The sequence below is a fragment of the Coregonus clupeaformis genome, chromosome 25, assembly GCF_020615455.1.
Source record: "Coregonus clupeaformis isolate EN_2021a chromosome 25, ASM2061545v1, whole genome shotgun sequence".
NCBI lineage: Eukaryota > Metazoa > Chordata > Actinopteri > Salmoniformes > Salmonidae > Coregonus > Coregonus clupeaformis.
In genome coordinates this window covers 12,785,894-12,804,370 of record NC_059216.1, presented here as the reverse complement: position 1 = coordinate 12,804,370, position 18,477 = coordinate 12,785,894, and the positions used below count along the sequence as shown (strand labels likewise).

Sequence of the window (18,477 nt, the reverse complement as noted above, 5' to 3'; positions counted from 1 at the left end):
AGCAACCAGATGCCGTCTTGAAAATAAGCAACCAGATGCCGTCTTGAAAATATGCAACCAGATGCCATCTTGACAAAGCAGGAAAGTTGTTAAAACGCGATGCATCGCTAAAATGGGATTGGGGTGGATTGGGGAGGAGAGAGAAGGGGGTGTAAGCAAAATATATTTGCTCTTACTGGCTTTTTCCCCTCACTTATCACTGCTAGCAGCCTCTTATCATTGACTTGAATGTTTCTTTGGGATCCACAATGTTTAACAAAGGCCACCCTCCACATGTTCATGACATGCCTGTCCAGTTAACATGATGTTCAGTTTTTTTCTGTTACAATACATTTAATGTGTTGAAAAATCAATCCTCTTTATGCTGAACAACAAAGGCAATTTTATTCTTAGAACCACATGGCTTAAAATAGGTTTCCACTTTTTCCCACTCATGCAAGCATCTGCCCTCCCAAATACATATCTCACTTAGCAGCCTCTAGTCAGCCAAAGCATGTGATGAAGACATGTTCACATTGCATCTGAATGTGTATATAGCTTGATCTAGTCCCACACGTGTCACTTAAAAAAAAAAAGTAGATCAATCTGTACACCCGTTCTGTTTTTGGTATTATAAATTCGACCCTAGAGTGAGTAAGCATTTTGGGGTGTCTGGGGAGCGGTCACGTGCATGGCAGTCAGAGCATGTTGGAGTATGCCACGTGTAGCTCAGTTGGTAGAGCATGGCACTTGCAATGCCAGGGTTGTGGGTTCGTTTCCCACAGGGGGCCAGTATGAAAAATGTATGCACTCACTAACTGTAAGTCGCTCTGGATAAGAGCATCTGCTAAATGACTAAAATTTTTATGTAAAATGTCTTAACAGCCCCATGTAAGCCTGCCACGTCTCACCACATCTCTCTATCTTTTCCCCTCTATCTCTCACCCCCTCTATCCCCTCTTTATCCCTCCCTCTCTCTCATCCCCTCTCTCTCTCTCTCTCTCTCTCTCCAGGCTCCCTCAGCGGCAGCACGAGTGCTGAGCTCAGTGTTTCCATAGGAATGGACCAGGTGGACCAGGTCTCTCCCACGATGCCCCGTGCCACAAAGAACAGAGTTTCCGGAAAACTCCGCCGATCAGCCAGCGCCATAAGCAAATCCTCCAACTGAGCTCTCTCACCCAAACCACCCCCAAAACCTCCCCTGCTTCGCCTTTACTACTGGTCCTGTTTTAAAACTTCATACCGACCCCTCATGACTGCAGTTTGGGTGTGTGCATTGTTTGTTTGTTTTGTGTGTCTCGTTTAAACATATAACTGGAGCATATTGCACATTTGAATTTGTGGCAATTATTGATACTTTGATACATTTCCAATTGTTTTGCTGTTGAATTGCATATTTGAGATGAAGCTATTGAAGTTTTTTCCAATGTGGCTGCATTTTGTTTTGGAAGAATCAGAGCTTCTTTTTAATTTATGACTGATAAATAGTTAGTACAGTGATAAAACAAGAGGTATGAATAGCCAGGGACTGGAGTGAAAGATCATGTTAGGAGGCTTGAAGTCCACCTATCATGAGCAATTCAATATAGGTTTTTCATGCCATAGCTGTTGAGCTGGTAGTTGACACTGCTGTAGAGTAAAACTCTAAGAGGCTTCAATTCTAGAGAAATGGGAGATTGTTTTAGATTGTATTCTTGTGAAGAGAAGCAACCGTGCATATATAGTTAATATATATTGTAATAAAACTGCAGGACAAAAATAAGTTTCTTATCATCCATATGCATTTTGATATGTCTGCCTTTTTGGTTTCCTCATTGACCCCCTTTGTGATCCTGATGTGTGAAACACTGATGATACACTTGCAATGCTGTTGACAGGATGATATTTAAGGGTGGTGTTGCTGGTTGGTTTGTTGTTTTGTCCTGGGTCTTGAGCCATGGAAGCCTGTCTGTCTGCCTGGATCATACTCATCCTCTTGTTGTGGAGAGGAGGAAGGACTGCGTCATAGGAGGTGCTGGTCTAGCATAATGCTGCACCGTACCGCACACTTCCTGGTTACGGAGTGCTGTGAGTGCGTGCAGTAGGAGTCTGTTTTTAATAGTTATGAACCTGGAGTGGACAATCAATGATGTCTTTCCAACCCAGAGGTGAATCGAAGCTTGTTTTTGTTTTTTTATCTCTCTAATGTCCTTTTTAAATGGATTCCGATGGATTTTGTTGTGCTTTGATTTATGCAACTCTGCTGGAAATGAGAAAAGACTGCATTTGTAATTGTTTAGTGATGTTGTTACCCTGTGTAGGATTGTTTAACCTGGGTTCATAACCTGTAATCCAATAAGTTCCATCTGTCTCTTCCTCTGCTATAATTTTCTCATTGTCTTGTAAAGCTACGAATATGACATTCCAATGTCCCTACAGATGGTATTTTGCACTCACTGTCATTGAAAAATTAGCATTGAATGTTTTTTCTCTTTATTCTTGGATGTAAATTGCTTTACATTTTATTTGATGATGTGTTTGTTGCAGCGTGTGAGAGCATGCAGAGTCATATTTGATTACTTATTTTGCTGTTGTGTTGTATAATGTATAAATGTGCTTTTTAAAGGAAAACGTCGCCGGAGCCTCAGGTGAATCTTAACTCCATGCACTGGTGTGTGTGTATGTGTGTGTGTTTCTAAAGGAGCTTCTCGCAGTGCCTGTGTAATGTCTGTCCACCAATATCCATTCCTAGACCCCACCACTGTTAAACTACTGTTAGACATAATTTGATTTATTTTCTTCAATTTCTTCATTCCAAGAAGCAAACCGTGGACTAGAGGGAGAGTGTTTTTTCCTCCATTTGACTGTAAAGGTCAGTGTCTTGTCCTCCTGGTCCTCACAAGCGTTTTATATGAACAGATAGACTGGGTTTGGCCCACTTTGTTTAGTCTTTATTTGAGGAGGTGCTCTTTTCTCTCGGAATTGGAAACAAATGGCACCTACTCCTCTTTCCCATGATGCACCATGAGTAACCTCATGAGGCCGGTGGGGGCTGGGGAGTTAGAAGGCATACCAGCGCTGAGCTCTGGCGACCCTCCTAGCAACAGGCAGGTTGGCGCTATCCTACCCACGCCCCCTCCTCCTCCCACCCCAACCTGGCCCTTTAGGTTGCCATGGAAGCCAGGTGTTACATGCACATTATGGAGGGCTCTACCCGAGCTGCAACACTGTCCCTGTCTGTTGCACAACTTTGCCTTACCTGTACATCCTCTTTTTCTTTCATTTTGTTCTCTCGTTTTTTTGTCTTTCTTTCCCAAGCGCTGATTAATAACGTAGGAGGCGCGAATGGCAAGTTTGTTCCGAAAGAATTAAGTCAAATTTGTGCATTTGAAGAATGTATACAAATACTGACCTGAGTCAGATCAATGCTCTCAACTTTCCAATAGCCACTGTAAAGAACTACCCAGATATTTTCACTGGTCTTCTTATGGAGTCTAGATTGTAGATTTGATGTTGTGGATGGGATCCCTGTTATATATGGGAGTATATGGGCCTAAGGTGTTGATTGGACCAGGGTAAGGATTGTGTCTTACTCAGACTGGTTCAACTCATGTAAAGCAACAGAGTTAGTGTCAATTCTAGATTTTGGTTTAGGAATCCTGTACATTGTGTCAAATTGAGGGCTCCAGTCCTTATGAATATAAATATATTAATGCCTGTAATATAATCTTTGTATAAGAGGAAGAGGAAAAAAGCTTGACGATTTCATAATTACTTGTTAACATATCAAACCGTTTTTAATGACAGAAGTCATGCTATCTTTATTAGAAATGTGAAAATTGAAAACATTTAATTAAATTAATTTGAAATTCTACATGTTCTCTGTGTGTTGTTTGTTTGGGTCTATTGATTTGAATGGCTTTGTCAGAGTAGTGGAGTGGAGGTAGATTACCTTTAAAACTGTCATTACAGAGATGGGTACTTACCTAACCATGTGATAGTAACGCTAGCCTAACATAGCAGGTGTAGAAAGACGCCTAAGCGGAGTTCTCACTTCGGTTTTTCGGGGGTTTTATGGGGGACTTGGTGGAGCTGTTCTTTTTTTTTACCCTCGCCCAGCAGCAGGGGTAACCTGACCCCCTCCCATCTGTCCCCCTGCTGCTCCAGGGGGGGAGGAGGCTGGGATAATGGGAACTCACTGGAAGGTACAAGTGCAAAGTCTACAGCACCTACATTACCTCTGCCCTGCCCTGACTGGTAGGATGGCTAAAGACTTAAGACGAGCACTTGACGATAATTGGAGCCCCAAACGTGCGTGCGCCTGCCTATCTTGTCTGAACCTGTCCCTTTGGGTCACATGAAACTCCTGCATTTGTCTACATTATGTGATTGAATATTCACAAGTTATGAAAGGAGAATAATTATGATATGTGTTATGTGATAAGTCTATTTTCACATTGTCACATATCAAAACTACCACATATATCCTGTCTGTTTCTTCTCTCATTAGCAGGATGTGTGTTTTACACCATAGTCAAGTAGAGTAGACTGACTGCTGCCTAGAAGCCTGTCCTCATCAGTGAACTACATGACAGCATCCACAGTCATGACCCAACAATGATTGTTAACCCCTCGAGGGCTGGCTGAAGCCACACAAATGCTTCTGGAAGTTCTTTCTCTCTTTTCATGGGGAGTGAATATGAACCTGGCTGTTCAAAGGCTTAGCCTACACAGTCAGACAGCCATTTAAAAGGGAAAATCGAACTCTTGGGTCTCCTTTAGAGAAGACAAATGTCCTTCTAATCTAGAGGTGAGTTGGGTGGCTGTCACCTCTGTCCTGCTGCCATGTTCTGACCAGGCATTATGGCAATATACTGTATGACTGGAAGCTAAGTGCTCTCTGTCTCTTCTTCATGGAAACCAAACCAGGCCTTTTGAGACATTACTTTATGATAGTGTGTGGCATGACTCATCATAGCAATGATAAATCGACAATAAATAGGGCATATTTTCAGTTTCCTGCAAGACATTGCAGGCATCAGGATTGTGTCTATAGTTCAACGAAACCTGAAAAGGGTCAATGAGGAATTAAATTGGAATGTTCCGAGCAGACCGACTTGGAATGTCTCTGTCCTTGATGTCAGTGTGTACCCGTTTTAGTCCCTCATCCAGACACATCATTGTAGAAATGATGCATCCACAGGGTGGTTACAACAGGCTTCCCGTTACGACGTCGACCACGAAGATCCATCTGCTAGCCCCGGCCGTGGCCTCTTGCTCGCTAGTGCTATAGCAGCCCCTGAACTACCTCCAAACTATCCTATTGCTGTTCACCGGACCTTATGATAACTCAGCTACACAGCTGATGCCTGCGGGACTGTTCCTTTTTACGGTACCGAATATTGTTTATGTTTAGCCTCAGCCCAAACTTTGTCGCCATTACCAGCTGTTGTCTTAGCTCTCTCGAATAACACCTGTGATTGCTTTATGCCTCTCTCCCATGTCAATATGCCTTGCTTATTGCTGTTTCGGTTATTTCTTATTGTACTATTTCACTGTAGATCCCCCAGCCCAGCTAAACCTGCCTTAGATAGCTCCTTTGTCCCACCCCCCATACATGCGGAGACCGACTCAATCGGTGCCTCCAGTGATGCTATCTCTTTCATCGTTACCCAACGCTTAGGTTTACCTCCACTGTACTCATATCCTTCCATATCCTTTTCTGTACATAATGCCCTGAATCTATTCTACAACGCCCGGAAACCTGCCCCTTTTCTTCTCTGTACCCAACGCACTAGAAGACCAGTACTTAAAGCCTTTAGCCATATACTTATTCTACTCCTCCTCTGTTCCTCTGGTGATGTAGAGGTTAACCCAGGCCCTGTAGCCCCCAGTATCACTCCTACCCCCCAGGCGTTATCATTTGTTGACTTCTGTAATCGTAAAAGCCTTGGTTTCTTGCACGTTAACATCCGAAGCCTCCTCCCTAAGTTTGAGTTATTCACTGCGTTAGCACACTCCGCCAACCCTGGTGTTCTTGTAGTGTCTGAATCCTAGCTTAGGAAGCCCACCAAAAATTCCCCAACTACAACATTTTCCGTCTCGATAGAACTGCCGAAGGGGGTGGGGTTGCAATCTACTGTAGAGATAGCCTGCAGAGCTCTATCGTACTATCCAGGTCTGTGCCCAAACAGTTTGAGCTTCTACTTCTAAAAATCCACCTTTCCAGAAATAAGTCTCTCACTGTTGCCGCTTGCTACAGACCCCACTCAGCCCCGAGCTGTGCCCTGGACACCATATGTGAACTGATTGCCCCTCATCTATCCTCAGAGTTCGTACTGCTTGGTGACCTAAACTGGGATATGCTTAACACCCGGCCAACCTATAATCTAAACTAGATGCCCTCAATCTCACACAAATTATCAACGAACCTACCAGGTACAACCCTAAATCTGTAAACATGGGCACCCTCATAGATATCATCCTGACAAATTTACCCTCTAAATACACCTCCGCTGTCTTCAACCAGGATCTCAGCGATCACTGCCTTATTGCCTGCGTCCGTAATGGGTCCGCGATCAAACGACCACCCCTCATCACTGTCAAACGCTCCCTAAAACACTTTAGCAAGCAGGCCTTTCTAATTGACCTGGCCCGGGTATCCTGGATGGATATTGACCTCATTCCATCAGTAGAGGATGCCTGGTTGTTCTTTAAAAGTGCTTTCCTCTCAATCTTAAATAAGCATGCCCCATTCAAAAAATTCAGAACTAAGAACAGATATAGCCCCTGGTTCTCCTCAGACTTGACTGCCCTTGACCAGCACAAAAACATCCTGTGGCGTACTGCATTAGCATCGAACAGCCCCCGCGATATGCAACTTTTTAGGGAAGTCAGGAACCAATATACACAATCAGTTAGGAAAGCAAAGGCTAGCTTTTTCAAACAGAAATTTCCATCCTGTAGCACTAACTCCAAAAAGTTTTGGGACACTGTAAAGTCCTCCCAACTGCCCACTGCACTGAGGCTAGGAAACACTGTCACCACCGATAAATCTACAATAATCGAGAATTTCAACAAGCATTTTGCTACGGCTGGCAATGCTTTCCACCTGGCTACCACTACCCCAAAGCCAACCTCCGCCATTCCTTCTAGTTCTCTGCTGCCAATGACTGGAACGAACTGCAAAAATCTCTGAAGCTGGAGACTTATCTCCCTCACTAACTTTAAGCGTCAGTTGTCAGAACAGCTTACCGATCACTGCACCTGTACACAGCCTTTCTGAAATTAGCCCACCCAACTACCTCATCCCCATATTGTTATTTATTTTGCTAAATTGCACCCCAGTATCTCTATTTGCACATCATCTTTTGCACATCTATCATTCCAGTGTTAATACGAAATTGTAACTATTTTGCACTATGGCCTATTAATTGCCTTACCTCCAAAACTTACTACATTCGCACACACTGTATATATATTTTCTGTTGTATTTTTGACTTTGTTTTGTTTACCCCATATGTAACTCTGTGTTGTTGTTTTTATCACACTGCTTTGCTTTATCTTGGCCAGGTCGCAGTTGTAAATGAGAACTTGTTCTCAACTGGCTTACCTGGTTAAATAAAGGTGAAATAAAATAAAAAAATAAACAGGGAATAGGCTTGCATCCTGGCTTGAATATCCATGGTAATTATGCTATTACTCACCCTTTACTAATTACCCACTTGTGTAGGCCACATATAAGTTTGGATTTGAGCTTTCACCTAAAGATTCAATTAAATAGGCTAGTGAATGAATGTTGAGAAGCTGAGGGAAATAATGTGTGTGATATTTTGTTGTGTAAGTCCAGTGGGGAAATGGAAATAGGAAGGATTTTCAAGACAACTTTTCCCCCATATGCACCCATTTCCCAATAGCCTACCATTTAGAAGAAACCTCTAAAAGTGTATCCAGAATTATTTGGGTGAACATTGTGTCTTCTGAGTTTTTACCCAGATGGATTTCCATTATATTTAATTTACACAATCAAAATGTCATTGTTTTGTTTTGTAAAGATCAGAGAATTATTTCAGACAAGTTTCATTGATACTTCCCTATAGCCTGGCCCTTTATTTTATTGTTGTAGGTATATGTCTGGAAGTCAGGGCGGGCACACATGGGTGATGTAGGCCTAGTATTTTTCAGACAGTTTATGTCAATGTCAAACTAGAGCAAAATAAATGGTTTCATTTTGAAAATATTTTTTTTATTTCGATGGATAAATGGGACAACAGTGTACACGTACAATCAAAGCGCTATAAAAGCCAACATTTAAGAAAATAACCTGTTCATAGAAAAAGATTGCATCTAAGGTAAGAGCTTTACGTTTTACAAGAGCTGTGGAGATTGAAGATTTAGACCGATCCACGACATTTATCACAACTCATAATTTTGACAAAACATTTGGCTACAACATGTGAACTGCCAGAACGACCCACAGAATAATCACACAACACAACAATAAATTACATAAGATAATTGCAAATATAATAAATAAATAACATTATTATGATTAAACAATATTGCAACAATTAATAATAAAATATGTGCCCGCATTCTAAATTAAAACAATCATTATTGTGTTGACTTTTTTAAGGCAGTTACACAGCAGAGTTTTGATGTGCTTATATTCTAAAGGCATTTGTGGTTCTACTAAAGGGAAATGTTTCGGTAGTTTTAAGTTTTTAAGACAAAGTTGATAAGTCTGTCCTGTGATTCATAAGTTAACATAAAGTTTCATGATATACAGAAATTCACAGTCGGTGAATTAAAAGGCTGTTATGAGGGGATATACCCATATCAAATTAAACAGTTCTTAGGTCTAGAAGCTATTACTTGAGCACGTCTGCCGCTGTCCTAGAAAAATACATTTAACAGTCAAACTAACGCTTTGTTTTCTTTCGATAAACTAATTTGAGAGAAATCTCAAAATATATACCTATTTTTTTATTCAAGGAATAGATAAGCATTCAACAACCAGCTGATTGGCATTGATAGAACACCTCTCATCGAACACACACATCTAAACATCAAGTTGCCCTGTCTTTCAGTAGTCTAGGCAATTCACTTTTTTTCAACGCTCCGGTCCAAGGCACGCGTTTTCTTGTGTTTAGCAAGCGGGGCGCACAGGCATTTGAAGCAGGATCACCTGCCTATTTTCCGACGGATGGCATTTGTTGATGTGCCTCGTGAGTCCCGGTGAGCTGTAGAAAGTGGCAGGGCAATACTTGCAGGGATAAACCTGGGAGCAGTGCATGAGACGCAGGTGTCTCTCCTGGCAGGCCCTGTTGGGGAAATTCTCCCCGCAAACGGGGCAGAGAAGGCAGTCCACGGGGCTCAGATTCAGGGGACTTTGGTTTGGGTTTTCCTCTGAGGATGAGGAGGACACTGGCACCTGCTCTTCCACTTTGTCGTTGTTTTGAAACACGTGGTCCTCGAACATTTTATTCTGCAAGGCTTGGTGTCCCAGAATGTGTTTTCTTAGGTATGCTTGACGCTTAAATCTTTTCCCACAATATTGGCATTCGTATAAACCATCTTCTGAGCCCGATTCAGACACACCTGGGCTTGGGGTGTCTCTGTCTCTCAGTAGCTCGGCTCTTGAGTCTTTGGCTTCCTCCGGGATGGACTTGACAGCGGGGGGCATTTTGGCGATTTCAGATTTGATTCTCTGAGTGGATGGTATCCCGGCTGCGCTCTGCGCTCTCGGTTTGTGCCAGCGCCGGTGAGAGGCGAGGTTAGCCGGACAGCTGAACATCTTATCACACTCAGGACACCTGTACTCAACTCTCACTATCCTAGAGCATTTGTGCTGGGCTAAAGAAAATGGGTCCGCATAAGCTTCCTTACACAATTGGCAGACAAACTCTCCTAAAGGCTTCCCGCCTGCGGATGTCTGCGTTCTGGGTTTAAAGTCGACAGGAGCCTCTTTGATTTTAAGACCAAGTACTGGAGACGTTGTCATTTCGTCTTCAAAATTCAGTTTTCTGATGGCTTTGGGTTTCTTGGATGCAGGTTTGCTCTTGCGCTCAGTGTCAGATGCTGGCCTCTTGGTACCGCCCCTGATGACTGTTGCCGGGATGCTGCTGGTGATGCCGCTGCGGTTGCTGTTGCTGGTGCCTATTTTCAAATCCACGGGGGCGAATAGGAGATGATCTAAGCTGCTGATGGAGGCAGGTGTCGGGAATGACTCGGCAGAAATTGGCGAGCCTAGATTGAAACTTCTCCCGTAATATCTCCTCTCATGGTCCTTGCTGATGGGCCGGGTGGGGCTGTAGAGGGCTTGGTACATCGCCTCGGGGTTGCCAAACTGAACCGCTTCAGCATCCAGCCTGGTGATCGGGGCGTCTGCTGCGATGTCCGGCGATGGGGCTGCACGGCCCGGACAGGACGCCACAGAGACAGGCGGAGAAGAGTCCACCTGACTCTGAAAGTCTGGGATGTGATGCTCCTGCTCATATTCATCGGTACGAGTCCTGTAGGAAACATGCGCTGATTTCTTGTTTCTTTTTACCAGGAATCCTTTGGGCATCTTTGCGAATGACAGAAAGGCACTTTGGAGAGGTGGGCGAAGTGTCGGATGATATCCAGATTTGTGGAATTACAGTCACACCGGGAGCCTCGGTTGCTAATTTATATTTTCGCCAAGCTATTGATCTGTGTGTTGCTGAAATGCTGTCGTCTCCAAGGCATAGCTGCACTCTTTTTATGCCGGAATAATGCTATTGTTCTCGCCCCTTGTTGCCGCATCCTCAACCAATCAGACGAAACGAAGATCCCAGTGGATTTCAATGTGGGAGTGGGAGGGTTCAAAGCCTGGGTTTGGTGGATTTCGTTGGAGGATGTGCAGATAGCTTAGCAGATGTAGTTGCGGTTTATTACGTTAATGTCGGCGCTCGGTCCTTCCCCGACAGAGGCACACGCCGGGCCCTCCTCTTTTTAAGGTCTGATGGTTCTCTTTACAAATGCACACGTGCCCCGGCTTTGTGGTTCTCCTTTGGGGGTCACTGAGCTGCCAAAAGGAAATGTCCGTCACTGCCACAATCATCAGAATTTAGAATTAGGATGGGGACTGAAGCCGGGGAGGGGGATCTGGTTGAGAAGGCAACAAAGAAGTTGCAAGGTGTTATTTGCATTTATAGAATAAAAGACAAAAAAAAAAAAAAAAAAACTTGGGCAAATGATGTCAGTGTCAATTGTAAAGCAATGGCACACACATATTGTTGTATTGTGGGTTAATGGCACCTTCCCCCAGCCAAAAGCAAGCTTTACGCACGAGCCTCCAAGGGACAACATATGTGCCAACTGTGTGTGACATTAGCATTACCTATGGATATTTGATAAGCAGAGTTAGTATTTTACACAATTAAGGCAAGACTTCTTGAAAATAAACATTACTTGGTACGAATGTATTTATTTGGGCACGCGTCTGTCTCGGCAGTTTAACTGGAGTTATAAATCAGACATCGCACTGCATACATAAGTAATAAGAAGGGCCTCTGGTCGTGGTACATAATAGCCACGTCTGCCCACGCTGCATATGCGGTTTTCGTTTGAAAGGCAAATTGACCTGTGAAATAGGACTCACGGCCAATCTGGCCCAGGGATAGGCGCGTGCTGTGTGTAATCAGCGCTCCAAACAAAGAGGGCCACAGCCCGAACGTCAGGCCGCGCGCACACAGTGCTGCTCGCACTATTACATCTGCACCCCTTTTCCAGGACACATCTCAAGTCCATGTATGGAATGTGATATGGATGTTATGTGCAACGATATAAAAAATAATAAAAATGTCTCTAAAAATCACTGTTTGCAAACTGTTTTTGCTTGATATTGCCCCATTCTTGTTGAAATAATTTGAAACATCCTTATCCTAGTATTCTTCATTTTGTGAAATATCAGTTGGCTTTCAAAATGTTATTCTAAACTTTAGGCTACATTTGGAATAAATTATTGTCTCTTGTCTCCTGTCTTCAAATCATGATTGGTTAAATTGATTTAATTAAGTCACTTTTAGTTTCATGTAGGAGGTTATGATAAAACACTTTGCATGTTTGAATTCTTTGAACATTTATTTCAAAAGGCAATGTAAATTAAGCAAACGTTCGTGTTGTGTTTTGTAGCCTACAAAGTCAAATTCAGGTTTTTTCAGAGAACTTATTGTCAGTTTTGTGCATACATTAAATGTAAATGTAAGCCTATGGAATTTTACAGCCATCAGGTTTAGGTTTAGTATGCTTACAAGGCCGATCATCCACAGTAGCCTACTGTAGGCCTATGCGAATATTATATGTCTGGTATGGTTGCCTGCGTTTCATCATAATTTCTTCAAATGAATGTGCATGCGCCACTTGACAGAGCGTGCGTTCTTTTTCTTTGCAGGCAAGAATGAATCTCCATCATCGGGTATTGTTCTCCTCATTTGCATAAAGCTGCTGTATGACCAAGTCAAATAATTACACAATCCTTAGCTGAGACATGCGCCTTTTGAATGGCTGGCTCTGGTCTGATGCGTTTTCACTTGCTTGAATGCAAACCGTTAGCTTTGTGGAATTCACATTTTGTCTCTCTGAAATTATGCATTTGGCAATGTCTTTGTAAATTGAACATTAACGAGTTTAAAGCAAGTTTTCCTTCCCTTATCAGGCCGTATTGTTTTAAACACTACAAATAATAAAAAAAAATATGTTAGGGCTATGCTACAGGCCAGTCACACTCACATAATAGGCCGGCTAACAGGTCATGCATTTTCCCTTATATGTATTTTGGCTATAGTCCGTGTTTTTTCGACAACGTTTCAGCTGGCACATTAAATCAGTCGTGGTTCGTGGGCTACACGCTTTGATGGCATTTTTAACAAGTTCCTCTTTCCCCGTGATAAATTCTAGAGCGCGTGTGCTGGTGAGGTGGCCTTGGTTTCGGCGGACGCATGTGCTTGTTTGCTCAGTGGCGCGTGCTGCCCTTCGCGAGGGGAAGCACTGAAGGATCGGGGCATCATTAGCATACAGCTGCATTCCATCCTTCTTTCCATCATAAATATACTTTATCGTTGGAGCCCTGAGCCCTACGCCCAACAGCACCCGGCCTGTTTTAAAGTTGGAAAGGTGATCTTCTCTCATAAATGTCAAATAACGTTTAGTGATGTGGGGAACCATTCATTTCCAGAGTTTCTGCTTGTTAGTGCTGTTCTTATGATTAGCTGGCGTATGCCTACTTAACAAAACATAATTCCGTAATGTGCTGCAAGTGGCAACTTTGAATAAATCACAGACAAAAGTAAAATGTCAAACATTGTCACTTTTTTACAGCATGATGATATAGGCCTAAAGCATTTACTCAGAAGTAACCTCTTTCTGATTTCATTCATGTCAGACTCAGCTCCCAGTCTGCCTATTTTATTGCGCCCCCTACAGGTGAAGTAAGGATGCAGAACTTGAAGAAAGGGTGATCACCCTGAATAACTGTTGGCTCCCTTTGATTCAAATACTTTTGATCCCTGAGATATCCATTTCAGATTTGTCCATTAGCCCACTGTCTGAATCTTACACACCCACATCTCGCTCAAATGCTCCAAGGATGTGACTTTAATTTGCACTCATCATGACATGGGCTCATGAATGGCATTGTCAATCAATGATTGTAATGGATGAGCTGTAGGGCCATGGTGCCTGTGTGTAATCTGATAAGAGGGAGGTTCCATTCAGCACCATGGACAGGGCCACTGAGGAATCTAGATTTAATCAGGGGCTGGGGTTTCTAAGAACCAAGGCAGCAAGGCTTCTAGCTTTTGTCTCCTTGCAAATTGACAATATGTCTGCAGACATTTGACCTATTAGATCCTAAAACAACAATTATAAAGTATTTTCAACAATATTTTACAATAATATAGATCTGAATTGTATATTGTGTATAGTCTCTCGCAGAATGCAACCGTCTGTATAGCCGACATTTTACAGCACAATAGTAGCTACCATATAGAAATTGTTCCCTGAAACATGATGTCTCCAAGCCCTGGGGCATATTACATTCACTAATCTAAAACGTCAGAGAGGTGCTCAGAAATCGCTCCAGTCTATTGGTTGTGTTCCGCCAGAGCCTTGTCACCAAGCATGCCCTGGAATGTTAAATGCTAATTCACCTCTGAGCCATGGAGGTGGAAAAAGTGATTGTTCTATCTGGGCTGATTAAAATGTGCTGCCCTGTCTCTCCCCTCAGTGTTCACCTCTGTCATTCCACACATTCATTTCTCTATTCATGAGCGAACAACAAAGAGCAGGCAGTGCAGCTGCTGTATTATAGATAATAAGGACAGCAGGCGCCAAGCTTCCCACTGCAGGTTTCCCCCTGCTCATTCAAATACCTGACAAGAGTTCTCTGAGACATAGCTGCACTATGGAGGTGCAGAGAGGGAAATTGAGGTACACGTGTGGAGGCACACATACATAGACACGCACACACACATAGAGACACACATGCATGCACGCACAAACACACACACATGTTCTTGTCTCTTGTGTAAGAACATGGTGAACTACATGGTGACCTACTGGATTTATTTTTAAATGACTGGATTTATTTTCCACTAAGAACAGAAAGTAAGGTGATCCCATGTCATAAACAACCAACCATAATGACTGTAGTGACTCAACGTACAGAAATGAAACCAGAAACATTGCTCAAATTGATTATTTTATGAGGTCACCATTATTTTGGTGAAACTGCTGAAGACAGATGCATCATCTAGAAAAACAAGATGGCCGCTCAGAAACCTAATGGGCCACATCCACCCTCGATTGACAAACAGAGCCCCAGAATCCATTCAGCTCTTCATCCTGCTTCTATTTTGTCCAGTGATCCAGGTTTCCATATAAAAATATATCCACCATTATCCCCTTTTATAACATGCAAGAGAATCAGGTCACAGCTTGATAGAATATACATTTACATAACATTTTTAGTAATTTAGCAGACACTGTTATCCAGAGCGACTTATAGGAGCAATTAGGGTTAAGTGCCTTGCTCAAGGGCACACGGTTGGACGAGTCCCAGAATCAGGAGGGAATAAGCAGGAAATCTGGAATCCTCCAATCAGAATTTCTGGAAAACCGTATATGTAAAATTCCCGGAATTTTACAACCCTATGTAGGATAGCCTGAGGTCAGTCAGTCCCATCCATGGAATTTACCCTGAGGTGATTATTATACTTACCTTTCTTCTCATCTGAATACTTAGCATTCATTTCTCATTATGATTTACAGGGGAAAACCCACTATCAAATCAGCCTAAAGGACTTTTGCAGCTGAGAAAAGTATAAATGTTTTATGTTAATTAAAGTTTGTACTAATGTATTCATGTGACTGTTTATTTAGCTGTTTTGTTATAAATCATTTGTAAATCTGTTCCAAAATTGTAATCCTTTGTTAATTCATTTATTTTTCAAGTAAGATGTTCTTGAATGCATGAGAAATGCAACAATAGATGAAATAATTTGAGAGTCAGACATGTAAGCCAATCCTCACACATTCACACATAAACAAATGACCATGTGTGAAGAGTTTGCAATGTCACAGTTCCTAAACAAAGCTTTTCCAAAATTGAAACACTCCTCATTGGATGGCATAATTAGCATTCTGTCATAATTCTGCTGCTTCCTTGATTATTAAATGATCCCCCTAATTAGTCACTATAATAGGGTTAATCAGACTCTGCTCATCACACTTATTATTTTCTCTCAGAAAAAAGGAAAAAAGGATACTTAATTAATTATATCAGTCTTTTCATCAGCGAGGGTACCATCCCTCCCTTCGAAATTATTATCATGTTGTAAATGGAAGTAGGAGCAGGCCGGACCCAGACAAATTAATTAAGTCCTAATTATGCAGTGGGAGTTGGGAGCCGTTTGCATAATAAGCTAGATCAAATGAGATCAGTCATGGAGCGGCCTGTGGAGTTGCCACACTGACGCACCCGCCGGATGCTCCGAGGCCCCCTCTACCCCGCTACCCTTCTACCCCTACCTTTTTCACCACCAGCTTCCTCTGCATGGACTCTGTGACCCTGTAAAGACCCTGTAGAGACCCTGTAGAGACCCTGTAGAGACCCCGTAGAGACGCTGTAGAGACCCTGTAGAGATGCCTGTCAGGGAGCTAGGAGAGGTGTTGTGTGTTTACTCTGGTATTACCAGGGAACTTACTGGTTCAGCTAGTTGGGCTTCTGCTAGTATTAGGTAGGGTCAAATAACCTGGAGGATAGTATAGTTTAGTTTACATAATATGTGTTTCAATTTATCTTGAGTGGCTTGAGATCCTCCTTTAAAAACAATGCACTGTTCTGGGCACATAGTAGTGGACCTTTTTGTCCTACCTAATTGCAAACAACCTGAATGCATTTGGCAGAGGATTAAAAGACCTCCATCACCTCCCACTTATAACCTTTTGATGTTAAGAGTTATTGTTAAGAGATTGTTGCCCTATGTTGAGTGCACTGGGGGTCAGATTTGGCTGAAATAAACTCTGTATCTGTTAATTATGTGATTCATCACTGCTACACTGGGGGTCAGATTTGGCTGAAACAAACTCTGTATCTGTTAATTATGTGATTCATCACTGCTATTCTGTAGTGTATGGATTTAGGTTCCTTGAGCTGATTTGCCCCATACTAATCATGTGTTGTGTGATTGGAGTCCACAGCCATGCGTTGCCCTCCACAGCAATGCATTAATCAAATCAAGATCCTCCACTCTAGTTTTCTGTCCTTTCTATGTTTGTTTGTATACACCTTATCTAAATGGAAATTAAACTGCATTGCACTTCAGGGAGGATTAATCTGCATGTGAATGATGATTTGTGGTAGACAACACAGTGGTGAATATTTATTGGGATCTTTCACTTTTAATCATAGTGTTACATTTTTACATTTTAGTCATTGAGCAGACACTAATTTAGCAGGCTTACAGTGCTTTCATCTTAAGATATCTAGGTGAGACAACCACATTTCACAGTCATAATAAGTACATTTCTTCTCAATAAGGTAGCTATCAGCAAACAGTGTTATGGCATCATGTAGTTTAACTACCACAATTATCCATGTCATTCTCAACTGAGGACACAATCACGCACTCAATGGTGAAACAAATAATAGTTTACTAGAAAGCCGCTCTTCAAATGTATGTGATGACAATAATAGTGTAATTCTAAGAACATAGAATAGAGTGAAAGACAGAGACAATAGGCCAGCACAGTACTCAGCTAAGGAAAATCATGTTAATGCTGTTGTATTGATGTGTTCCCCTTGTGTTCAGGAAAGCCTGTGGTGTCCAGGAGGACAGACAGCTATCCCAAGAGAGAAGTGGGGTTCCGTCCGGTGCCTTCTGATACTTCCTTCCAGGGCCAGCCAACTTGACCTGAGCACCATGCCTGGGACCACCGCTATTATCTGCCAATGACAGAAGCTCATTGTGAGAGTGTCTTTACCAAGAGATGAAGGGTCGAGGATGCCCCCATCCATATCTGTCTGGGGGGCGATTGATTGTGACTTGGGGTAGGAGGGATTCCATTCTGATGACTGATGGAGGGGACCCCTTTGACTGTCAGCACATGATGAGCATATGCAGTGGTATGATGAGGGGTCAGGGCAGCTGGCGGGACTAACAGGCGTTGGATGGGGGGGGGGGTTGCCGGTAGGGGTGCCTGGACAAAGCGCCCCAACCAACCCCCTGAGTCTATCAGCTACCCCATCCATCACCCGCTTGCCTTGTGATTAGCCTAGCGTCCGCTAATCATTTCATCATCAGAGGGATATAATGGTGGTGACAATAGATGCAGGCTGACAGTGAGGTCCTGCTAGGAGTGTCAGCCCAAGGGGCCCTAAGTGCCAGCAGGGAGCCGTATGCCAGCTGTGTGTGCCCCTGTGTGCTTTCTGCCTTGGGTTTCTGACTACTGAGAGTCAGTGTTCTGGCCACCACTGACGGTGCATGCATGGCCAGATGCTAGGTAATATTTGTGTTTGAACAGTGGTTAACGGTTACACAAGGAAGAGGTCTATTGAGTTTGGGTATTCTGAAATGAACACCTGCCTTGTTCAGTCCATGTAATCACTGATGAAGCATTGCAATGGTGTTCTTGTGTTTCACAAAAATACATATTTCATTGAAAATCTATTGCCATACACAACTTTAGGGGATTTAAAGAAAATTATATAAAGAAGATATCTAAATCTCATTACACATGGCAGTGTTGCAGTTTGTCTCCTCGTCCTCCAGTGCTCCCAGCAGTCTGCCAGTGAGAGTATGATATTAGTGTTAGGCTGCCCTTGGAAAGTTGTTAAACCCACCGGCCTGCTCCAGCAGCTTAGCACCCTAATCAGCCTGAGAGGCCTCATTATGACCAGCTCTGGAGCTCCACACGGAATATGGTGTTGCTGGTCGGGAATATGGTGTTGCTGGAAGGATGTAGTGAGATGACCTTGGGCTAGGAGTTTTTCCC

The 18,477-nt window shown here is 42.9% G+C and overlaps 2 protein-coding genes across 6 annotated transcripts in view; one reads left to right on the top strand and one right to left on the bottom strand.

Moving 5' to 3' along the window:
* Positions 1-1,796, top strand: part of LOC121539172 (ral GTPase-activating protein subunit alpha-2-like) — a 166,279-nt gene extending 164,483 nt beyond the window's left edge. For 3 of the 5 annotated variants that reach the window (XM_045207507.1, XM_045207505.1, XM_041847480.2), the window contains one exon: positions 993-1,796. In XM_045207507.1, the coding sequence (XP_045063442.1) occupies positions 993-1,147 (155 nt within the window). In that variant the 3' untranslated portion in view covers positions 1,148-1,796. The remainder of the gene's footprint in view (positions 1-992) is intronic. The other 2 variants (XM_045207508.1, XM_045207506.1) reach the window with 1 other exon arrangement.
* Positions 1,797-8,212: 6,416 nt separating this feature from the next.
* LOC121539175 (insulinoma-associated protein 1b-like) lies at positions 8,213-11,090 on the bottom strand. The gene has a single exon (XM_041847481.2). It carries the CDS (start codon positions 10,526-10,528, stop codon positions 9,107-9,109), a length of 1,422 nt encoding a protein of 473 aa, XP_041703415.1. The 5' UTR covers positions 10,529-11,090; the 3' UTR covers positions 8,213-9,106.
* Between the last annotated feature and the right edge of the window lie 7,387 nt (positions 11,091-18,477).

Bases quoted from the DNA above. Each gene is read 5' to 3' on its own strand.
- LOC121539175 (XM_041847481.2), bottom strand. From the start codon at position 10,528: ATGCCCAAAGGATTCCTGGTAAAAAGAAACAAGAAATCAGCGCATGTT.